General features: G+C 43.6%; 1 protein-coding gene across 1 annotated transcript; it reads right to left on the bottom strand.

Moving 5' to 3' along the window:
* Positions 1-5,770: 5,770 nt before the first annotated feature.
* LOC127547221 (homeobox protein Nkx-3.1-like) lies at positions 5,771-12,230 on the bottom strand. Its single transcript, XM_051974023.1, has 3 exons — positions 11,495-12,230; positions 10,890-11,272; positions 5,771-6,813 (listed from the first exon to the last, which is right to left on the bottom strand). The coding sequence occupies exons 1-3, from the start codon at positions 11,751-11,753 to the stop codon at positions 6,541-6,543; spliced, it is 915 nt and encodes a 304-aa protein (XP_051829983.1). The 5' UTR covers positions 11,754-12,230; the 3' UTR covers positions 5,771-6,540.
* Between the last annotated feature and the right edge of the window lie 1,399 nt (positions 12,231-13,629).

The raw sequence follows: 13,629 nt of genomic DNA, 5'->3' as shown, positions 1-13,629 counted from the left end.
TCATGATTTAGACATAAAGAGTAATATCATAAGTAAATTAGAAGAATATAGGATAATTTACCTCTCTGATCTGTAGAGAAGGCAGGAATTTGTGACCAAAGAAGAACTGGAGCCCATTACTGAGCACTAAATAGATAATTATGATTTTATTAAATTAAAAAGTTTTCATACAAACAAAACTAATATAGACAAGATTATAAGGGAAGAAATAAACTGGGAAAACACTTTTACATTCAAGGGTTCTGATAAAGGTCTCATTTCCAAAATATATAGAGTAGGGGTCCTCAAACTACGGCCGCGGGCCAGATTCGGCAGCTGAGGATGTTTATCCCCCTCACCCAGGGGTATGAAGTTTCTTCATTTAAAGGCTCACAAAACAAAGTTTTTGTTTTTACTATAGTCTGGCCCTCCAACAGTCTGAGGGACAGTGAATTGGCCCTGTATTTAAAAAATTTGAGGACCCTTGATATAGAGAATTGACCCAAATTTATAAGAATTCAAGCCATTCTCCAATTGATAAATAATCAAAAGATATGAACAATGTTCAGATGAAGAAATTGAAACCATTTCCAGTCATATGAAGAAGTATTTATCATTATTGATAAAATGCAAATTAAGACAACTTTGTGATACCACTACACACCTCTCAGATTGGCTAAGATGACAAATGTTGGAAATGTGGGAAAACTGGAACACTAATGCATTGCTGGTAGAATTGTGAATTGATCCAACCATTCTGGAGAGCAATTTGGAACTATGCTCAAAGGATCAAAGTGAATACTCTTTGATCCAGTTATGGCTCTACTGGGCCTATATCCCAAAAAGATCTTAAAGGAAGGAAAGGGCCCCAAGTGTGCTAAAATGTTTGTGGCAGCCCTTTGTGTAGTGCCAAGGAACTGGAAACTAAGTGGATGCCCATCAGTTGGGGAATGACTGAATAAGTTATGGTATATGAATGCTATTGAATATTATTGTTATCTAACAAACGACCAGCAGGATGAATACAGAGAGGCCTGGAGAGACTTACAGGAACTAATGCTAGGTTAAGTGAGCAGAATCAGGTTATCATTATACACAGCAACAAGAAGATTATATGATGATCAATTCTGATGGACGTGGCCCTTTTCAACAATGAGATAATTCAGGCCAGTTACAATAGTCTTGTGAGGATGGGAGCCATCTATATTCAGAGATAATTGTGGGAACTGAGTATGGAACACAACATAGTCTTTTCATTTCTTTTGTTGTTTGCTTGGATTTTATTTTCTTTCTCATTTCTTCCTTTTTGATCAGATTTTTCTTGTGCAGTAAGATAATTGTATAAATATACATGCCTGTATTTGATTTTCATATATTTTTACCATGTTTAACATATAATGCATCTAGAGGAGGGGGTGGGGAGAAAGAGGAGGAAATTGGAACACAAGGTTTTACAAGGGTCAATGTTGAAAAATTATCCTTGCACATGTTTTGAAAATAAAAAGCTTCAATTTCAAAAAAAAAAAAGGGAATACAGACCCAGTAGACACTGCTAGATCAAAGAATATATTCTATGCCTTTGGGGCATAGTTTCAAATTGCTCTTCAGAATGGTTGGTGATCCCAATATTTTGAGGACACAAGTTGAGGGATCCCAGATGAAGATAAAGAACTGACTTCAGTTCAAATGTGTCATTATGAGATTTGTCTGCGAGCCTGGTCTGGGTTTGAGGCTAGGACAGGAAGAAGAGGAATGCTTATTTCTGAAAATGGTATGCTCAATCCATCTGGGCATGTCAAGTCCATGTCCTAAAACCTAGATTCCGGTAGGTGAGGATTCCCAGAATCTGAAGTCCTGGCCTGGAACCTAGAGAGGGAAATTATTCTCACCTTGTACCCAATGATCCTTGAAGAATTATGCATTCTGGACCTGGGCCAAGAAGCCCAACTGGGTAAGAAGGCGCCTCCTATGCCCCTGGACTGGGGCCTGAAAAAGCAACTGTTTTTAGCTGAAAGTAATGAAATGTGATTAAACAAAACAGCAGCAAAAACTAGGCCTTCAGATAGCTTTGCTAAGTTCAGGCAAAACTGCCCCAAACTAAGGAAGCCCAGTCAAAGCAATTTATTCTTCTCCCCTCCAAAAAAAAAATCCCCAAAACAAAACATGGAAGGTTTTGGAAGCCTGCTCAATGGGGAGGGGGAACCAAATGAACATTCAGTCTTCAGAACACTTGACGGTGAAGCAAATCTTCTGCCTGCCCATTGGCTAAGAAGTGGGGGACCAGGGGCACGGCATCAGACACTCATTTTCAGATGTGGCCAAACTCTTGACTCCACTTGCTGTATACAAGAGAGGCTTCTACAGCCCAGGAAATGAACATGAAGTTCAACGCAAAACCATTAATAAACCATTTTTAAGGCACAGAGGTATGTAGTCAGTCCATACAGTGCATGGCAGGCTTTGAACCTGGAACCATTTGGGCAATTGAGCAGATTCTATCAATGATGTTTCTCCTTCAGTGAGAGGAGCTGGATCTGTCCAAGGTGCTGAAGTTCTCCTCTCTGGAGAAGAGGCACAGGAAGTCTGTCTCTGCCCTGGGCTCTCCCCTGGTAATGATGCCCTGAGAGCCCTTACCTAAGAAGGTTGACAAGGGGGACTCTCACAACAGTCTTGAGCATGAGGAACTCAGTATTTGCCACGCAGAGACCTAGACTGCATCCTAAACCATGCAGCTACCTGCGAAATGAGCAAAGTACTTGTATTAATGATCTCAAATTCTGGCCAGGGCCCAGCTCCTTGCTGTCCATGACCACATGGGCAAATCCTAAATTTGTGTTGTTATCTGACCCCTGGGAGGTCACTGGACTGAGCTCCAGGCTCTTCATGGGGAACTGAGGCCCCCAGGAAAGTGGGCAAAGTCCTTAGTGGTAGTCTGGCTTGGATTTCTCATTTTACACATGATGAAACTCATACAGTCCATCAAGTTAAGATGCCTTGGCTCAGAAGGCCACAGATAGGCAGCATTTGAATCCGGGTCCCTTGATTCCCAGTCTCGCGCTTTCTCTGTATATTGTTGTCTGTATATTCGTTACTTGCGTTGCATATCTCGTAGGATCGCTATGAGGATGTGGCAGTCTGGGTTTGGAGAACTTGGGGGAGGGAAAAGGATTCACCTTAGGAATGGGCCCTGCTAGTTCTGCAGCATTTGAAACTCATTGAAACCATTTGCATCCTGATACATTGTTGGAGGAATTGTGAACACATCCAGCCATTCTGGAGAGCAATTTGGAACTATGCTCAAAAAGTTATCAAACTGTGCATACTCTTTGATCCAGCATTGTTTCTACTGGTCTTATACCCCAAAGAGATACTAAAGAAGGGAAAGGGACCTGTATGTGCCAAAATGTTTGTGGCAGCCCTGCTTGTAGTGGCTAGAAGCTGGAAAATGAATGGATGCCCATCAATGGGAAAATGGCTGGGTAAATTGTGGTATATGAACATTATGGAATATTATTGTTCTGTAAGGAATGACCAGCAGGATGAATAGAGAGAGGACTGGCGAGACTTACATGAACTGATGCTGAGTGAAATGAGCAGAACCAGGAGATCATTATATACCTCAACAACGATACTGTATGAGGATGTATTCTGATGGAAGTGGATCTCTTCGATAAAGAGAGCTAACTCAGTCTCAATTGATCAAAGATGGGCAGAAGCAGCTACACCCAGGGAAAGAACACTGGGAGATGAATATAGACTGCTTGCATTCTTGTTTTTCTTCCCGGATTGTTTATGCCTTCTGAGTTCAGTTCTCCCTGTGCAACAAGAGAACTGTTCAGTTCTGCAAACATATATTGTATCCAGGATATACTGTAACCTATTCAACATGTAAAGGATTGCTTGCCATCTGGGGGAGGGGGTGGAGAGAGGGAGGGGAAAAATCAGAACAGAAATGAGTGTAAGGGATAATGCTGTAAAAAATTACCCTGGCATGGATTCTGTCAATAAAAAGTTATTAAAAAAAGAAACCATTTGCATTATCTGCTTTTGGGCACCAAGACGCTCAGGTCCCCTTCTATCATTGCATGTACACGACCATCGTCTGGAAATCTATCGTTCTGACTGTTTCCTCCACTCTTCTGTCAGCTGAGACAAATCTGCCTGCATTTCCTTGACTACCTCCCATCCTTCTGTTCTCACTGGGCCAAAATCTCCTATTTCATGCATTTTGCAATGAATACTTTGACTGTCTCCATATTTCTTGTCATGATGTGCTGCCACATATACTGTAGTACATATTAGAAGTCTCTCTTACTGCACCCTTACCACCCCCAATCAAGGCCTGTCTGCCAAATGTCACCTGTGCAACATGCCTCAAATGTAGCCCCTTCTCTCCTTGGCCATTGCCTGGTGCAAGCGACATTACCTCCCACCTGCAAAAGCTTATCGGTGGCTCTGCCTTCCCATATCCTTCCACACTTCAGTCCACCCTCCACTCAGCCATCAAACTGATGGATCAAGGAGTTAAGCAATCAATAAACATTTACCAAAAACCTATTATGTGCCAGGCATCGTGTTAATCAGTGGGGATACGAGAGGCAAAAGACAGGATCTACCCTCAAAGAGCTCACAGCCTGATGATGAAGATAACTGCAAACCCATATATGCAAAAAGCTCAGTACAGGGCAAATAAAAGAAACAACAGAGAGAAGGCACTAGAATTAAGAGGAGTTGTTAAAGGCTTCCTCAAAAAAGGGGCTTCAAGTTGGGAGGCAGAGTTGAGAATTCCAACATTCCGGGTACAAGGGACAACCAGAGGTAAGATGGGATGTCAGCACAGAGATGTTAGTGAAATCCACGGGATCCAGTGAGATCACCAAGGGAAACTATACAGAGGGAGAAGGGAGGAGGAGGGCAAAGACTCAAGGAACAGTCTGGATGAGATACAGCCAACGAGCGGGCAGAGAGATAGGAGAATCAAGCGAGAGGCTTCCCCAAAACCTTCTTTCTAGGAGAGGATGACGAACAGCATCGAAGTCTGTAGAGAGGTCCAAAAAGATTACAAAAAAAGCTCATTAGATTTGACAATTATAAGATCATTGGGAACTTGGTTAGAAGTCAGATTTAACAGGTTAAGAGAAGAGACAATGGAGGCTCATAGTGTGGACATCTTCTCAAGGAGTTGACCAGGTCATCCCTTTATTCAACCTCTTAACAATAAACATCCCGCACCACTTGCAGGATGAAATTTTAAATCCTGTATTAAGGACATAGGACTCCACGGACTCTGGTCTCCTTGGTTAATGCACAAGACCCTCCATTTGCTGGCTGGGAATTTTCATTGGCTATCCCACATTCCCAGAACACCCTCCCTCCTGATCTTTTGACTCCTGGCTTCCCTCAAGTCTCAACTCAAATCCTTCCTTGAGCAAAAAGCCCTTCTCAATCTCGTCATCCTCATGCTAGGACTTTCTACTTTGTCTGCATTTTATTTATACACAATTGTATATGGTCTCCTCTGCTAGAATGGGGGTTCTATGAGGGCAAAGCAAGGGAGGGTTTTCTTCCTTTCTTTGCACCCTCAGCCATTAATCTAATGCTTGACACGGTAAGTGCTTTACAACTGTTTGTTGACTTTATTTTTACCTTTGCCCCTCTTGGAACACATGTCAGGACAGTAAGTTCCGAGTTATAGGATATGAAGATGTTCAGGCTCTTTTCTCCCATATTTACAAATTATTTTCCAAGTGTCTTGACTAAGTCATAGTTCCATATAATAATAATGCATGCATTTAAAAATTCTTTTAATTTTAATAAATAAAATGATTTGGAAATTTAACACCAGGTGTGTACAGGTAGAGGATGAGCTCCTTAACGGTAGGGTTTTTTTCATTGTTTACTTTTTTATCTTCATTGTCTGCCCAGGGCCCAGCTCACATCAATGCTTATGTTCTTCTAGATTTTATAATTCTGAACTTAAGAAGAAAAGGAAACTGAATTCCACATGTACCTTTCTAAATTATCCTGTTTATGTCATCTTTTTCTTTTGGGGAGGGGAGGAACCCAATCTCTAAATTCTTTCTTTCTTTTCCTTCCCCAGTTGAGGGAAAAAAAAAAAAAACAATTATCTCATTCTTTTAGAAGGTGGGCAGAATATTTCATCAGCAGAGCTCTGGGGTCTTTGTTAGTCATCGTATTGAGTACAGGTCTTAGGTCTTTCAAAGTTATTTGTCTTTACAATTGTGTTGTTATTGTATAAATTGTTTCATTTTTGCTCAGCTCATTTGGAATCGATTCATACCAGTTTTCCCAAATTTTCCCCAAACTGTCCCTTTTGCTCTTTTATGGTACAATAATATTTCATTACAGTCATATGCTATAAATTGTTTAGCCCAGTGATAGTGACTCTCTCATAGTCACATGGTCACACAAAATTCTTTGTTGGATGTCAACCTCCCTGGGCCTCAGTTTCCACAACAGTAAAATGATGGAACTCAGTTATGACCCCGGCCCTCTTTAGAGAGACCAACACACCTTATAAAATCATCCCAAAGACCTTCTTTAGAAATTTGGATGGTAATAAGGCATTTGCAATCCCAGAGCCTGAAGATCTCGAGAAGCATAGAGAGAATGGTTAAAGCCAGGGATGCAAGTGGGCGGGAGGACAGAGTTCTGCTCACATAGAAAAGGACAAGTGTGATAGTCAGGCTGCAGTCTCTCCCCAGGGTCAACTATAGTCCAGAAAGGGTTTGAGCGAGTTGGAGCAAGGAATTGTGCTTGTTCTTGGAGTTGTCTCTTAAGCTTCTTCCTTCTGTTCTGGAACCAGATCTTGACCTAAAAAGGCAGGAATAGAGAATTAGATCTGTCTCCCCTTTGTCTGGAGCCTTGGCTTGGACCGGATGCATGGGACCCGAGAACCGGCCTGTCTGTACCGACCACTTAGATGGGAGATTTTGTCATGGAGTCGTTTCAATCATGTCCAACTCTTGGTGACCTCATTTGGGTTTTCTTGGCAAAAATACTGGAGTGGTTTAGCATTTTCTTTTTCAGCTTATATTATAAATACTGAGGGTGAGCCCAAACCACATAACCAGTAACTGTCTGAGGTCAGATTTGAATTTGAGAAGATGAGTCTTCCTGACTCCAATATTGGCACTCTATCCATTGTACCATCATGGGCCATTTGATACCTTTCTGGGCACAGTTCTAAACTGCTTTCTAGAATAGCTGGACTAATTCATAGCTCCACCAAATAGCACATTAAAAATGTACCTGGGCTGGCTGCAAAATAAAGACCTGGGAAGACAGATGAACTGATGCAAAGTGAAGCGAACAGAATCAGGAGAACATCGTACACAATAACTGCAATATTGTACAATGAACAGCTGTGAAAGACTTTACTTTTATCAATACAACCTTCCAAAGCAACTACAAAAGATCCATGATGAAAAATGTTCTCCATCTTCAGAGAGAGAACTTGAGGACTCTGGGTGCAAATGAGACCAGATCCCCCCCCCACACACACACACACTTTCATTTTCCTGCTTCCCCCCACCCCAAACATGGATAATACAGAAATACATTGCATGATTTCACATGAATAATTGATATCATGCTTGCCTTCTCAAGAGTAGGAAAGGGATGGGAAAACGGGAATTTAAAAAATTTTTAAATTAAAGTGAAATTTTAAAAAGGCAATTGTGAATTTCTAATGAAATAAATAAAGATATAATCTGAAAACAAAATAATGACAGAATGCATAAAATATCTGGAAGTCAATCTACCCAAACCCACTCAAAGACCTTTAGAGATGCAATGATAAAATGTTCCTTAAGGAAAGAAAAGGGGGAAGAAATAGGTCGTAAAATGATTAAATTATCAGCCCTGGATTTGGGAGGATCTGGATTAAAATCTGACCTGAGACATTACTAGTTCTGAGAAAAGCAGGAAGGAAGGAGAGAAGAAAGGAAAGGAGGGAGGGAGGAAGACCTTCCTAAGTCAGGAGCAGTGTTCCTACCGGAAAGCAATATGACAGATATTTGGTCTACACCAACATCTTTGCCACAATCAATTTCAAATGGTTGATGTGGCCTGAATTATCCCATAAGAATAATGAAGAAGCAGACCACATATTTTACTTTAACTATGGCAGGCAAATGAATTAATTCTTTTAAAAGGATCAGAGACAATTACAAAAGATCCAGTTGTTTTTCTATGAAATTGGAAAGGTTTTAAATGAAAAACATTACTTCAACTATGTAAGAGAACTGGGCAACTAAGCAAAATCTTCTGTCAGTGGAAAGAGCCTCATATCCAAATAAGACTCAAAAGATATTTTTTTCTTTTTAAAAAATTATTTTAAAACATTTTAATTTTATTTTAAATTTATGGAACAAAACAAACATTTCCATAGTATACCTTAATAAAAAAGATGATTTCCCATGAAAATAAGTATAATGAACAACCTTCTATTCCTTTTAAATATATAAAATTATTATATATTGCTTTTCTTTTTTTCTCCCCCCTTTCCCCAACTTTACAAATGGCTACTATTAGACACAAATTGGTGTGTGTGCATGTGTGAAAGTATTCTATACATCCTTCTATTTATCAGTTTTTTCCTCTAGATGCAGATAAGAGATTCATGTGTCTTTTACTGTTAATTTAGATATTTATAATAGCAAAAAATTATTTATTTGATAAAAGGCTTAAAAATAGTATTGCTGCTACTTTATACAATGTTGCCTTGCTTCTGCTTATCTCATACAAGTCTTATCACATTTTTCTAAGATCATTGTACTCATATATCATCTTTACTAATTATGTGACTCTGAGCAGGTCTTAGTTCCAATTGTCTTGTCAAATTAAAAAAAATAATAATGACAACTTGTTTAGCTATTTCCCAATGAATGGGCATCCTGCAATTTCCAGTTCTTTGCCACCACAAAGAAAGCCACTACAAACATTTAGAACACATAAGTTCTTTTCCAATTAGTAGCAGGCTAATAGATAAATATAGACCAATTGTAGAAACAATTTACCAAGTTAAGGTTAAAATGGATACACAAAGGAGACGTTAAAAGAAAATTAGAAGAACATGGAACACATTATTTATCAAATTTGTGGATAGGTGAACAATTTGAATAAATAAGAAACAGAGTGAAGTTAGCCATAAAATGGATAACTTCAATTATACTAAATTTAAAAAGGTTTTATACAGATAAAACAAATGTCACCAAAATCAGAAGGAAAGCAGGACATTTGGGGAAAATTTGTAGGCAGTTTCTCAGAAAAAGATTTAGGGTCATGTTTCAAATATATAAAAAACTCTTGTCAAATCTATGAGAATAGTCATTCCCTTATCAAAGGGATATGGCCTGGTAGTTTTTCCAAAAAAGAAATCAAAACAATTTATAGTCATGTGAAAAACTATTCTAAATTATAACATGTTCCAAATCACTAATAATAATAAAATAATCTTTGTTGCTGATGTCAGTTGTATCCAACTCTTTCATGATCCGACTTGAAGTTTCTTTGGCAAAGATGCTGGAGCGATTCGCCATTACCTTCTCCAACTCATTTTATACATGGAGAAACTGAGGCACGGTCTTACAACTATTGTCCAACATTATATTTACTGTGACATAGAAATAAAAACCAAAACAAATTTTTTTCTAGACAAAGTCGAGATTAAGTGGTGTGCCCAGGGTTACACAGTGAAGAAGTATTCTGTGTTTGAGGCTAGATTTAAATTCGGATCCTGATTCCCTGGCGTTGCGCTATCCACTGCCCCATTTAGCTGCTTCCAAAACATTTCTAAAATTTCATCCGGTACTCAGAACAATTGGCAAAGAAAATAAAATATAAATATATCGCTGGTATACTTTACATTGGTTGTAATTCTGGGGGGAAATCTAGGAACCACGTGAAGAAAGCTCTGAAGTATCCGTATGCTTCCTGGGCTAGCAGACAAATGACAGGACAAGGTAGAACCCCAAATTTTTCTAGAGCCCCTTTTCTCCTTAGCAGAACTGCAAACAAACTGGATGAGCAACAAACGAGCTGGATAGAACTGGACTGTGGCTAGGCAATGGTGCCCAGTGGGAGGTGCACTTGGGTGGACTGATTAAAAGGAAATCAGCAAGGTCCAGCAGTCCCAGACCTCAAACACGCAAAACAAAGCGGCAGTGGGCATCGGAGCCACTCGAGATAGCCACAGGATAACTCGAATTATTTTAGTTAATTTTAAAAGCCGATGAGACGAGTGGGTCCCGGCACTCGCACAGAACCCCATTAGCCAGCTTCCCTGGCTAAACCCACAGCAACTAGGCCAAGGCCTTCGGAACAAAAAGCGCTCGAGCAAAAGAGACTGCCAGGTCCGGTTCTACAACAAAGGGGGCCGGACCAGAGCAACTGGATGAGCACACCGCAGCTAACACAAAGCTCCATTGCTCCGGAAACAAATTAGGAGGGAGAACCAAATGACTTTTCCAAAGGGGGGGGGGGGGGAGGGAAAGGTTCACAGCTTAAACGAGGGAGCCCGGATCACAGAAGATAAAAGGAACAATTTTGATCACATACAATTCAAACACCAGAGGAGAAGAAGCACCAAAGTGGTTCAAATGAGAAGAGGAATACGTAATGGCGCGCGGGGGGAGGAGGAGGGAGGAATTGTGCTGGCCAAGGTGCCATTTTCCAGCTCCCAACGTCGAGGAAGGGCGGGAAGTGGGAGGTGGAACTACCGTTGGTTCAAGCGGCCCTCCCTCAGGGGAGGCCGTTTCCACACTCCCCGCTTTTCCCCAGGGGAAGCAGGAGGATGGCCCGGGTCACCCAGCCCAAGCGGAGTCCGCGGGACCTCTCCCGGGCTCTGTGACCCTGCGGGTTATTTCACCTCCAGGACGCTCACTGACCTGGGCCTCGGTGATTCTCAGCTCCTGCGCCAGTGCGGCCGTGTCCTCGAAGGAGGGGTACGGAGTTTTCTGGAAAACCCTCTCCAACGTGCTGACTTGCCAGATGGAGAAAACGGTCCTGCTCCGGCGCAGCTTCGGCCCGGGCCACGGTCGCCCCGACGTCCACCGAAGTGGCGACTGCAGGCTGGCCTCAGGCCCGGCCTCGTCTTCGCCTTCGGCCCTGGCCTCCGCTTCGCCTTCGGGCCCGGCCTCCGCTTCGCCTTCGGGCCCGGCCTCCGCTTCGCCTTCGGGCCCGGCCTCCGCCTCCGGAGTCGCTCCGCCCTCGGGGTTGCTGTCGACTACCTCCGGGGCTCCAGGGCCGGCTCCGGGCCGGGTCGCCGCAGCTGTGGGAGATAGAAGAGGGTTAGAAGGCGGAAGGGTGTGAGCGAGGGCCCGAGAAGGCCGGGACGCTTCCTGCAACGAGCTCTGAGCGGATGCTGCCTCCCGACGGGCCGATGGCCCGAGGCGGCCCAAGCTGTTCCCCCCAGGTAGCTTGGTCCGCTCCGCCCGCACTTCCGGGGAGCCCATCCTTGAGTGGCCCACCGAGGCCCCCCTCTCAGACTCACCATCGGCGGCGGGTGTCTGTGGCGGCGGTCCCGGCCGCTCCCCTGGGCTCCCGGACCCGCTCTGGGATGCGGGGAGCGCCCGAGGGATGGCCACGGTGCTGTGGGAGCCCCAGCCCCGGTAGACTGGGGCCGGGACGCAGGGTAGGTAAGGCCTCCGGAGAGAGGGCTCAGGGGCAGCCCCAGTGGGGGGGCTCCACGCTCTCATGGTCGGAGTCAACAGCTGGCCGCCACCCACAACCAGCTCCCCAGCCGGGGTCATCCTCCCCAGCTGCTAAGGCGGGGCCTTCATTATAAGTGGGCTGAGTAAGTGGGGCATTGATGAGGGTGGAGGCTCAGGCCTGGGCCCGGAGGAGGAAGGCCGGCAGGGCCTCTGGGGAGTTTTGCCAAGGAAGGTGAGCCCCGAGGCTCCTCATCCCAAAGATGGCAGTCCGGGCCCTGCGGGAAGTCCTTTTGTCCCACGGGATGGACAAGCGTCAGGCCCAGGGATTGAAGGTGGGGCTAGCCCCCCAAGGCAAGGCCGCCCCGTCTTTGTGTTTGGTCCTCTGGAGGACTTGTTCGGGCCTGCCTCCTTTCCACGGCTCAGATGCCCCTCCCAGGATAAACTCATCACTTCTAATCTAATCACCGAGCCCCTGAGTTGTTAGCTTTTTATTTAAAAAGTCTGTACATAGTTTTTAACTTTTACCCTGCAAAACTATGTTTCAATTCTTTCTTTCTCCCTCCCCCTCCCCCTCCTTCCCCGTTCCTCCCTTTTCCCCCACCCCCTCTCCTCCCCACCTTCTTCCCCACCCCCACTCCTCTCCACCTTCTCTTTCTTCCTTAGACTGCAAGTAATTCAATATTATGTTAAACCTGTCAAACTGCTGATTAGAATCTTGATTGATACCACCTGACAGGGATCACCACCTGATTCTGGAGGGCTAGACGCTAAACTCCTTCCCTTGTAGGGGCAGAAACCGAGCTCACTTAACTACCCTGCTTCTCTGATAGCCTTCAACTCCTCAGAACAAGATGGCGGCGTAGCCCCTCAGTGCCCCATCCTATCCGTCAGCCCCTCCTGTCCTGCCTGCTCTCCTGGGTTGTCTTCAACACAGTCCTACTAGATTGGAAGCACCTTTTATAAACAAACAAACAAACAAACAAAGCTTCGTTCTTTTTTATTAATTGCACCTTCAGAGCCTGGCACATAGTAGGCACTTAATAAAAGTTTATTGGATTAGATTGCTGAGACTCCTCAGTTGTCAAAATGGTTCATCACGGGCCTTCTCCCCCCTGCCTCTAACTGTACCCCTCTCCTTTCCCCTCCTACTTGGTTTGCCCAGCCTCCTTTTACTCCCTTCTGAGGATTTCTGGCCAAGATCAATGACTCCACCTGGCCTTGGGATTCTACCTCTCCCCCTCCCCCCAGCCAAGGTTACCCCGATTACATCCCCACTTTGTCCCTTCAATATCTACTTTCCTGCTGCCTACAAATGTGCCTAACTTCATCCTTAAGAAACCTTCACTGGAATCTCTGGTTCTGTGTCTGAATCACTTGGGACACCCAATCATTTTGGCCTTCTTTGATTTTTTTAATAATGAATATTTCAAAACACGCATAGATGATTTTCCACATTCACCCTTGCAAACCCTTGTGTTCCAAACCAAATGCAAGCAGACAACAACAAAATGAAAATGCTATGCTGTGATCCCTACTCGGTCCCCAAGAGCCTCTCCGTGCAAGAACATTGGAACTGTTGGTCTTTTCTTTTGTGCCTCTGTAGGGCCTAGAAGCTGTTATTATAGCTATTATAATGTTGTATATTATATATCCTAGAATAGCTTCTCTTGACCCTAGGCTGGCTGCAGAACCAGAAAAGAAACTCTCTGGAGCCATGCTGGTTATCTTGGCTTTTTGCTCAGCTGAGTGCAAGGTTCCACGTTCTCTGCATTGCTCTCTTGTGATGTGTTTTTAATTCTTTAGATTTTAAGAATGGCTATGAGTGAGAAGTATAGCCTAAATCAGCACACTTCAATGACTCGTGGAGATAGATACTGCCAAACTTTTTGATGTGGGGAAGTTCAGGTTTCAAGGATCCATCAAGTCCACAATGAAACAGGAGCAGTTGTACCAAATACAGAAGAAAATGCAGCCC

The sequence above is a fragment of the Antechinus flavipes genome, chromosome 2 (genome assembly GCF_016432865.1).
Source record: "Antechinus flavipes isolate AdamAnt ecotype Samford, QLD, Australia chromosome 2, AdamAnt_v2, whole genome shotgun sequence".
NCBI classification, from domain to species: Eukaryota; Metazoa; Chordata; class Mammalia; order Dasyuromorphia; family Dasyuridae; genus Antechinus; species Antechinus flavipes.
The sequence above is the reverse complement of the archived record's forward strand: the minus strand, read 5'-3'. Positions and strand labels throughout refer to the sequence as shown.

What these genes read in the sequence shown, in the direction of transcription:
- LOC127547221 (XM_051974023.1), bottom strand. Translation starts at nt 11,753, where the DNA reads ATGACCCCGGCTGGGGAGCTGGTTGTGGGTGGCGGCCAGCTGTTGACT. An exon ending in ACAGACACCCGCCGCCGATG is followed by an intron (nt 11,273 to 11,494) that starts GTGAGTCTGAGA and finishes TATCTCCCACAG; the next exon opens with CTGCGGCGACCCGGCCCGGA. An exon ending in TGAGAATCACCGAGGCCCAG is followed by an intron (nt 6,814 to 10,889) that starts GTCAGTGAGCGT and finishes CTGCCTTTTTAG; the next exon opens with GTCAAGATCTGGTTCCAGAA.